Source organism: Elaeis guineensis, chromosome 7 (genome assembly GCF_000442705.2).
Source record: "Elaeis guineensis isolate ETL-2024a chromosome 7, EG11, whole genome shotgun sequence".
NCBI lineage: Eukaryota > Viridiplantae > Streptophyta > Magnoliopsida > Arecales > Arecaceae > Elaeis > Elaeis guineensis.
Genome location: NC_025999.2, coordinates 17845823 through 17856531, shown reverse-complemented (window position 1 = coordinate 17856531; position 10709 = coordinate 17845823). Strand labels below are relative to the sequence as shown.

The 10709-nt window shown below is 40.1% G+C and overlaps 1 protein-coding gene across 1 annotated transcript; it reads right to left on the bottom strand.

Annotated features, from left to right (window-relative positions):
• Positions 1-1990: 1990 nt before the first annotated feature.
• On the bottom strand, positions 1991-3904 carry LOC105060446 (uncharacterized). Its single transcript, XM_010944162.4, has 2 exons — positions 3474-3904; positions 1991-2624 (listed from the first exon to the last, which is right to left on the bottom strand). Exons 1-2 carry the CDS (start codon positions 3591-3593, stop codon positions 2355-2357), a joined length of 390 nt encoding a protein of 129 aa, XP_010942464.1. The 5' UTR covers positions 3594-3904; the 3' UTR covers positions 1991-2354.
• Between the last annotated feature and the right edge of the window lie 6805 nt (positions 3905-10709).

Here is a 10709-nt window from a genome sequence, read left to right as displayed (position 1 = left end):
CATGTTTGTCCATCCATGATGAGCAGGCGATTATCCCAGGGCATAGAGGTGAGGAGATTCAGAAGCTCTAAGAGTTAGGTGGCGGTCGAATATCGAGTCAAAGTGGAGATTGTTGAGATTTGACATCTCGAATTCGATCCATAATAAGTCCAGAACGAGGTTCAGGATGACGAATGGAATCCAACGAGTCCAAAAATAGTCTAAACGAAGTTCAGACGAAAGAGATACGCATGAGAGAGCAGACTGGAGCAGGTGGTACAACCCACAGGCCATCGGAGTGGGCCCACAAGCTGACATAGGCCGGCAGGCTACAAGGGCCCAATGCGGGCGCGGCCTAGTGTGTGGCCCCAGCCCAGCACCGATGAGGCCCAGCACGGGCGAGCGCAGGCGCTAGCCCACTCAGCCCATCGTGGTCCACGATGGATCAGGGGCTATGTCGCGGCACACAGCAAAGCGCATGGACCAGCAAAGCATTTTTCCTAGGTTTCGTGCGATCTGCTGTGGACCGATGTTATTTCCCGAGGGTTTCTTGCTGTCTAGGGTGTTTCTCATAGACCGATGCATGATCGGATGGTCCGAGGTGGGTTGCAGTCTTGATTGGACGGTTAGGGAGGCTTTCTGAGGTTTCATCGGAGCCAATCTCCGATCAGGGCTCGGATTTAGGGCTATAAAGAGCTCTATGGATGCAAGAGAGAGATGGGGCATGGTATGTTTGGTCGAGGACCTAGAGCAGCAGCAGTAGCAGCAGTAGCAGCAGTGGCAAACCCTGAAGCTAGGTGCCAACAGAAAGTAGAAGCAGAGGCTTCAGGCAGACTGTCAGACAGAGAACAGCGGTCGTTTCAGAAATTCAGGAGATCTCTTAGAAAGAAAGCTTTTGTGAGGGAGAGGTTTTTACTGAGAGAGAGGAATTGGTGTATGAGGATTAAGGGTGTGATCTCTTCTTGCATGCCCGGTAGAGACGAGCCTTTTGACTAATCCACGTATTTGATTATGATTTTTATTTTTATTTCTTCTTTCCTTCTATTACAACGTATGGTATCAGATCCTACACAATAGTTACTAATTAGATTTCTAACCTGCCTATCTTGTTCCAGCCCTCCTCTTGGTTTGAGGGATGCTGAATGCTAGTGTTTCAGATCCTTGGAACATATTTAAAAATCCTTGAAGATTCCACCACGATCTTTGAATGTGATTAGTTATGTCCTACCAATCAACCTCGTATGAGCATACCTTATATAATCTACTATTAGCATTAGATAAAAGTACATAGTCTAATGTTGGTGCATTGATGCTGGTACTATGGCATCCATGTAGTATTCCTTAAGCTATCATGTGGCGTCAGAGAAAGATAGCACATAGTCATGTAATACTTCACTAAGCTGTCATAAAATCACGAGTGCCATTTTGCTATGAACAGGTGCAAAACTGGCTACCGACCGGTTTCTCTATTTACAGGAAGCTTCCTTGTTATAGTCACTACCTCCACTTGCAACCCTGTTTTGCTCTATCCTACTCTAATTTTTATTTCCGTATTAGTGGTCTTTTTCTATTTTAGCAATATTAATCCTCTATTTCAGTTGTTCTGAGACCTCTCGTTCTCTTTGAGCTTTTATGTTTTTAGCTAGACCATTTTTCCATAGCCTATATTGTACTAGGATTACCTAATGCTATTTATATTGGCTTTTGGTACTCTGATGGATATGTTTATCTTTTTATTATTTTTTTTTTATTTTTGATCATTTGATTTAATGTGGATGGCTTAGATTTATCCATCAACAATTAGTCGGAGCCGGTTTGATAAATATTTTAAACTCCATGCTGATTGCAGTATTAAAATGGATGGCAGTTCTCGTAATTAGTTCGAATTTCAGGGGCTTTTTCTGACGCCCCACCACATAAACATAGGTGAAAGAAGGCCAAAATCCCACCAGAAAAAAACATTAAAAAAGAGGGATCTTGGAGGAATTTGGAGACCTGGGAGTAGAGAAGATGCTCAAACTGACTGCTAGATTGTCTGTTCAATTTACCTCCAAGAGAACACATGTCAAACCCACCAGTACATCAATCCAAATCATCTAGTGATCACCATACAGAAGAGGGTGGAGAATGCATTCAATAAGCTAGGAATACATTCAATGAGTACCCGTCCCACTCCCTGTTACATTTCCCTTCATAAGTGTAGCTGTACAATTTACAGAAGATGGTGGAAGCTTATTTTAAGCCCTCTTCTCAATTTCTCCAGCAAATGGAAGAGGTTTCTTATTGCATTTATGTAGAAACCATAGAAGACCCTGACATTGTCAACAAACCAAGACCAGATTAAGGTTAGTATGAGCTAAGGATCTCTCCAGCTCCTACTTATGCCTCTTAAGCACTGCAGAGTTACTGCAATAACTGGAGTATATGATATTTTTGTTGCTGGTGACACTGGAAACTGCAACTCCAGGTTTGTCAGGCTGCTTGTGGGAGTTGGTGTTAATTGGAGTAGATCTCCCAGACTTGTTCTTCCTTGTAGGGAGCGTCGACCGGGGAATGAAGACTCCAGTCCCCTTGCTCTCCCTTCTGTAGGCCACCTCATACCCTATTGGATGTGGGATAATGGTTTGGGGCATATAATGGAGCCCCTGTGAGCAACAACAAATTTAATCCACTTGTTAATATTCCATCTAGTGGAATAAATTTAATATGCAAGATAGTAATGTATATAAGCATTAAGCAATTCTTTCATAAAAGATGATTTTCTTTTTCTATGATTTTTCATTTTTGCATGTCGAATTTATGAAAAGTAAGCAAACAATTGTCGTCATAAAATTCATCTATTTTGGATTTTGTACAAACCTCGGTTAGCAAATTAAAACTGTTTAGATTTTGTGCGATCTAAGTTACATTAGAAATTTTTAATTTAAAACACTTTTTGTTCTATTGAGTTTAGTATCGATGACGGTTTAATTACGTGCTATAAATGAAGGACTAAATCAGAACTGAGTATATTAAAGGATAAGTGGGAGCTGTGATGACTTGGGACAAATACAGGCGATGAAGAACTCATGGAACCAAAGGATTCATCACAAAAGTAGATCTAACCTCTGCTATTAGAATATGTCGAAGTACTTGTTCTAGTTGAAAAGAAGCAGTATGCAATGTCCAATTTCCCACAAACGTGACATCAAACAATTTCAAAAAATTTCAGCTCTAATCCATGGGAATTGAAATGAAAAATAGGAGCACGAGGCCACTGACTGAAATTTCCAATCTTTAGTTGTTTACGTCTAGCTCGAGTGCAAAGAATTTCATTTGTACATCTTCTGTTATGAACTTTCTCACAAAATAGGCAAGAAATTGTGAGCAATCAATTTGACAACACCAATTAATCTATTAAGCACGCAGAGGACTACTCATATATCCTTCTTCTTTTCATTGTTATTGACTTTATAGCACCCAAAAGATCCGGAGAAGGAAACAGGATGACACACCTGAACTGGAAGCGAGGGACACTGCACCGGGAATTCTTGATCGTCGTCATCCATAATTAGTAGAGCTATCTGCTTGCTTAGGTCTGCAAAGAAAGCATCATCTTCTACCTCCATGGCCATGTAGCACTAGCACTAGGAAAAGCTGCACTAGTGCTACTAGTGTCACTTGAAAAGCAAAGAAATTGAACAAGAGTAGTCGAATGCTCTCTCTCTCTCTTCGTAGTTCTTTGCTTATCTATGAAGTTTAATAGGTGAGGCAAGGGATGGGTGGAGGTTGAGAGCATGTGGATTAGGGAGGCAGGTGGGTCCTGGTGGCAGTTGGCCAATCTCTCTTTTCGACACCAGAAGAATATATTTTGAAGGGCATGTTATTGTTCAGTTGGGAGAGGGATGTGGAAGGGATGGTAAGCACTTCGCCAACAAGGTCTCATTTTTCAAATCCAAGATTAGGCTCCACTGCATCCACTCCTCATGTGGAATGTCTCTTGGCTTGGTTCTTCTCCCCTATCTGAATCCACCAAGAGGGCAACCACTCCCTTTTCTTTTGGTCATTTGGTGTGTTTGGGGATCCAGACCTACAGCTGGAGGTCCATCATGATCAAGTGATGTGGATTTTTGGACTACTAGCTTCACTGCTGAGTGTTGTAGATATTGTAGACCCCATCATGCAAGTTATTGGATCAACTGTTCTATCTGAATCTGGTAAGCTTCACTGCCGAGGCAAATGGAGTTGAGACCATTCATGTCCCAAGAATTATTTGCTTTGTCCTACAAACTATAAGTCTTTTCAATCTCAAGGTATGGGAGTGTTGTTCTACTGGATCTAGGAATCTAGGCACATCATTCTATGCATATGCGAGTAGTTTCAATTTGTCTTTTATAGTATGTCTTCATCTTTGTAATGTCTATTCTTCAGGAAAAAAATTATTAGTTGGACCAGATTCACCGTAGATGACTAATAATTTAATCCTTTTTCCTCTTTTTTTCATTTCATGGGTAATAACTATACGTGCTACCATGTGTTTATTCCCTTTTAAATCTTTTTTTTCCTTCTCTTTCTTCATTTCATATGTAATAATAACACGCGCTATAATGTATTTAATCCTTTTCCCCCCCTTCCAACTAATAATTTATTTGTGGTCTGTGATGAACCTGGTCTAGCCAATAATTTCTCCAATTTTAGACAAAAATAAACTCATGATATAAACATTGTAAATTGTAGTGCCAACTAGAAAGTAAATGTTTTAGTGGAGAAGGTTATGCAACACGGCCTTCTAACTCATGCAGAAATTGATACAGTGTCGCAAGCTGACCGGCGAATGCAAACAATGTTCTTCATAGTATCTAGGAATGGAAAGAAAAATTTTTCTTTTTAAGTGATGAGAATGCATTTTATACATAATATACTCATAATATTAGGTTTGATGGCTCGCTTGGTGTGGCAACGTGCATACAAACAAGAAAAATGGGAAAATATACAGAGGCACACATTTTTCCCTTTAACATAATTTTTATTAACAAAAATTGCTGAATTAATATATATTTGATGGGTGAAGAATAAATTTTTATAATCAACCTAATTAAGTGCAAGGAATTGATGTCATGCAACTTGAGGAATTTGGTCAGGATAAGAAGTTGGTCCCTCTGTTATCCAGATTAGAATGTGTTTACATTGATACAGTGCTCATTCAGCTAATCACTGAGGTTACTCCCTTAGATTTGTTATCCATCTCCTTCTAAATTTCTTTAGCCAACCATTTTTTCCCTAAAAAACAATATCATGTCTTAAATTGTTGGTCACCATGTGGTTGCCCAGCAGAATAAGAAACCTAACCCTTGTTCTTCATATCCCCGAGGCATGGTCCTAAGCTGTTGAGCAGCAGAATAACTGATCACACCCACTTGGCCTAATGAGCACACTGAGCTCAGGTACAGTGCCTTCAAAGCTTGGAAAGCAGCAAGTGAAGATAGTGTGACAGAGAATTATATCCATCTCACTGGGTCCAAGAGACCAAACAGCTGGAGATTGTAAATTATGAGTGTCATGTGACCCCAAAAGCCACTTCTGCTGGCGTGGGTCCAGGGTACAATATTAATTATGAGACAGACTCCCTGCTATGATCTTAGTGGCTACAAAAGGCTTGTGAACACCAAATCCAGGATAAGAAATTCTCCTCCTCCAAGTCGGTGCTCAATCTTAGCTAATAGAATTGCATAAGAATAGGCTGGAATAGTACTTCTGAGGAGAGAGAAGAATGAGAACTTTATATATTCTTGCAACCATCCAGCCTGGTTAACTGGTAAAGCACATGGAACACCAATGTATTTAATATACAGGCTTAGGGGAGGTAAATTCTTGCTAACACTCGCTTTTGTACTATATATTGGTCCTGCAAGACATGCATCTGCTGTTGGATTTCTATCATGAACATCCTAGATGTATCCATCCACATTGTCATGCCATTCAATCAAGATGCCAGCTAAATCTAAGCGTAGCTCTGAGTGACATGCTTGGGTTTGGATATTTTTGAGAGATGAAAGCGAAATGAACTGTAATTAAACTGCATGGGCACTACAATTGGACCAGTAGCTAACATGGTTTTTGCAGACCCCACAGAAAACTATAGAAATACTTGCCTTGAGGGGTCTGCATATGGAGACCATATTGGTGCATCTTGTGGCCTTTTAGATCAATTATTTAGTTCACATGATGGTATAATTCATTGCAGCATGCACAAGGATGTCCTTTATATAAGAAAAGCTCAAATAACTGTTAGTTCAATAAAAAATTTGGTTCAGATGGTACAATCCCTTACCATTTTAGACAAGAAACGGGAGTCTGATTCCACTGACGGTGGACCTCACTTTGATTCCCCGATTATGGTTTGTCCAGGTTCTCTGAGCAATGGCTTGATGACTTGATGTACCCTGAGCCTGAGCTCCAGCCTTGGTTAAGTGGGATGGGTATAAGATGGTGAGTGAGGAATGGGTTCTTTATGGGTTCTCTCAATCTTATGTATATATATATATAGCCTCATTAGTGTAACATACTATAGTAGAATAAATATGGTAAAACATAAGTGCATAATAGAGGACTCGTACGCTAGAGCAGTTCTTTATGCAAATGCAACTAGTTTTGAGGTCTTTAAAAATCTATACATGATTTACGGAACATATCGTACACATAAGTAGTGTCTATGTACGCCTAGGTGCTAACTAGGCTGCACCACAAGATGGAAGAGACTTCTAGAATTCTGAAATCCATGAAGAGTTCCATTCCCTTGCTGCAACATCAGCACACAAAAACGAGGATGTAAAGTTGTAAACGCTATTCATGAGTATCATTTAATTTAAATCATTTTGTTGCGCTGTCCCTCAAAGAAAATGTTATGTCGCATTGAAGTCATACTAGTTGGATTATATGAATCGACGTGAATTTCTAGTGTAGTAACTATGATTATATTAATTACGTCTGCACACAATGCAATTCCATCTAAACCAACAACAGAATAGATAGTTATAAAATCGAAGAATGAGACTTCTTTCTGATGAATCAGTTTGGATCACTAAATTCCCCACTCCTGAATTAGGATGAGTGTAACTTTATGGTGGTATGACTGAATTTATGACAAATTCTTTGCAGATTGGATAATGATTTCATATGAAAGTCTCTCTTGGTCACCTTCGCAACGAAGGTTCTTTTGCAAGAGAATTTTTTTTCCAGTAAAATTCTCTAAAGGTTGCACCTAACATATATGAGCTAACATCTGTATGGATACATCTAGAATATTTCATCCACCGTGATACTGGCATCCCATTAGTGGCTCTACACATATCTCTATTGATGAGCGCCAGAATGGCCAATAAATCACTGCCACATAGCTCCTCATGACTGCGTTAGAGGAATTCTGGAACCTTTCATCCGCTAGACGACAAACTGTCGGCTCTACTCCTCCACCATGCGATCTCAATAAACTTACAACGTATGAGCCATTATTCCCTAACAACCTAGGTGCACCTCCGCAGGCCCTAGGGAGAGGAATGGCGCACGTCCCCCAAGCAATAGATACCCACCTTAGCCCATAAATCTCCAGTTTTCCGAACCCTCTATGTAAGTGAACACTTGTTCCGTATGCCATCTCTAGGAGATGGGATCCATATGCACTGGATTCATCTCTCCCACCTCCTCTGACCTCACCTTAGAACCCATCGATACACTCCAACTGTCATCCGGAGTTCGCCAGACTTCCACACTCCACCCCATCTTATACTTGATTTCGATCACCACAAATCTAACTCAAAAGCTCAGACCTCTTCCGTTTATTTTCACGGGAGACTAAATTAAGCATTGGAGAGTCCGCCACCAGGAACCCCCCACCTTGCATGAGGACTTTCCCAGTCTTTGGTGGTTTTGCAGCACCTGGCTCGCAAGATCGCTCGAAGACTAAAGCCTAGCCTGTGTGCTTCAAACGGTCCAACCAACCCTTTAGAGACCATTTCATCCCTTCTTCCAGACTCCAGCTTGGCGGTTTAAGCCAGATCATCTTTCTGCTGGCAACATGTATTATGTATGCAAACTGGATCTTTTCCAGACGTGTCTTGGACAAATTTTCAGATTTGATGAATCTTAGAAAATTAATCCTATAGAATCAGTTCATGTGCTCATGTTAATTCAAGATTTTCATGAAAAGTGAACGCGTTCATTATTTCAATAATTGTTATGTGTTCCACGACAATGATTCCATCCTGTAGAATACATCATATGCAGACCCACCCCAAGTGAGAATTGTTTGGAATATCCCAACCTACATAGAATCTCTTCCGAAATTCACTGTTGACCTCCTCTACTTCTGGGAATGGAAACCAACAAAACGATCAATAATGGCCTACCCTTTGATTGCTTTGTGCATGATAAAGTAAATATCAAATTCTGTCAGTAGCATCCACCACCTAGCTACTCTAGCAAAGTAAGAATGGCTCATCAAGGATGTACTTTTTTGGATCCATGCTAGAAGGTTACGTGATGTTATAGAAACTAGTGCCAAAATATAGGAGGTTTTTGGCTACACATCTTGCAGTTAAGACTACAATTATTAAATCTAGCATGCTCCGAATTAGATATGTTCGAGCCAGTCTATCACTATCTGGTCTATATGGTTCTCTCTAACCAATTTGATGCAACTTGGTTCAATCCAATTTGTCCAGCCGTCCCAGTACACTTGGATACATTAGTTTATCCCCCTTCCAACCACCCCCAAGAATCCATTAATGCGCTCATATCTCTTTCGATTCTTGTAGGCTTGAACAGCTAAAAACATTATAGGTCTGATTTACCTAGAATCTAGTGAAACCCTAGGTTTCTACCCACAGCATTTGCTACTACACCTAATACACCTGTAAAGGTGCGACCAAGTTTCAAATTTTTTCCACCTTGCATGAATATTTTTACCATAATTTCTGAACTTGTTGGTCTTATTTTAGATCATACTTACTTCTGTCAAACTTAGCCAAACCAGATCCAGATTTGGTGCATACCTACCTTGGCAGCCCATCTACTATCTTAACTTTTACCAAATTTGGAGTCCCCTGACTCACTTAAATTGATCTCAAGTTGGTTGTTTGAGCTGACTTTGGTCACCTAGGTTTGCCTACTTTTATTATCCACCTTTGTGACTCACCTATCTACCTCCACCACCTTGTTCAAACTTGCCATTGGATTTATTTTATTTTCTCCCCGTCAATCCTAGTTGATCCATGAAAACACTTGGACCGACATAGACTCTAAGGTCTGACTCTCTAGAATCTTATATGTAAGCCATTCATTTAAACTCTCCCAATCTACTAAATACACCACCCGTAGGGTCTTTTAGAAGCTTTTATATATATATATATATATATATATATATATATATATATATATATATATATATATATATATATATATATATATATATATATATATAAAAGATGAAGCACTCGTACAAATCTATTATGAATATAATTCAAAAGATTACTTTTAGAAGCTTTTTTTTTATATATATAAGATGAAGCACTCGTACAAATCTATTATGAATATAATTCAAAAGATTAGAAAACAAAATATTCTAGAATGGCAGCAGTGTGGCCTCCATGCTTGTCCAAAACACCTCTGCAAAGTGCTTAGCAACATAAGAGGTTACCCAATCAAATGCACTATTTGCCTCATGAAAAATATACCTAATAACCATAGCAGTACAGTCCCGCAACATCCTCTAGATGTCTATAAAAGTGGATGACTAGCATTAGCTCTCACCTAACCCTGAATCCACTCCACAACTATGGCTGAATCACCCTTAATGATATAGCAGTCTGCACCCAAGTTCAATCTCGATAAGTAATGCATACTTGTGCTACCTGTAACTCAACACCCCATACTGTGGAATCAAGGAGATGCCTGCCACCCATAGGCACCAACTTCGAATCCAACCCATGAATAACAAACCCCACTCCTCTGCTGCCCATCACACTGCCATCAAAATTGACGTTAAACTATCTCGAGGGTGGAGGCTCCCAAGATGAATACCCTATGGGTTGCTGCATGAATAAATGGGAAGTCCCACGAATCCAAGATTCTTAAGACCAAGTGACTCGACGATAGGTGAGCAATCTCGACAACCTGATTCAAAGCTCTCTCCAAAATGAATCTAGCTAATAGCCTCCTCAACTCGAATACGATATTGTTCTTAGTAAGCCAAATATGATAAGTAATGTAGGCCGCTCTGATACCCTGCAATCTAGTAATCTCAACACCAGCACTCCATCGCAAGGTGTCAAGAAAGGCCTGCATTGGTGACTCCATGTAGGCTAACATCGGAAGGAAGCTAATTAGCTGTCAATCTTGCTCAGCTCTCGAACCACGAAAAAGGATGTGCTCCATAGTCTCATCCTCTCTTTCACAGGAAGGGTAGATAGGCAAAAGAGCCATGCCCCTATCTCTTAGCATAGCTTTGGTGGGAAGATAACCCCAAGCAATCTTAAACATAAATAAGGTCACTCTTGGGTGTACCCCAAGTCTCCAAATCCATGCACCATCTAGCCTCCTATCTGCTTTCCTCCTATACAAATTGTAAAGGTCCCTCACCACCACTTTCGGGCTATAGAATGATCTCCACACCCTCACATCCTAGCTCCAATGCATAGGAATCGCCTGAGAAAGAATCCTCTCTATCAAATGATCGCCAAAAAGTAATGTGACTA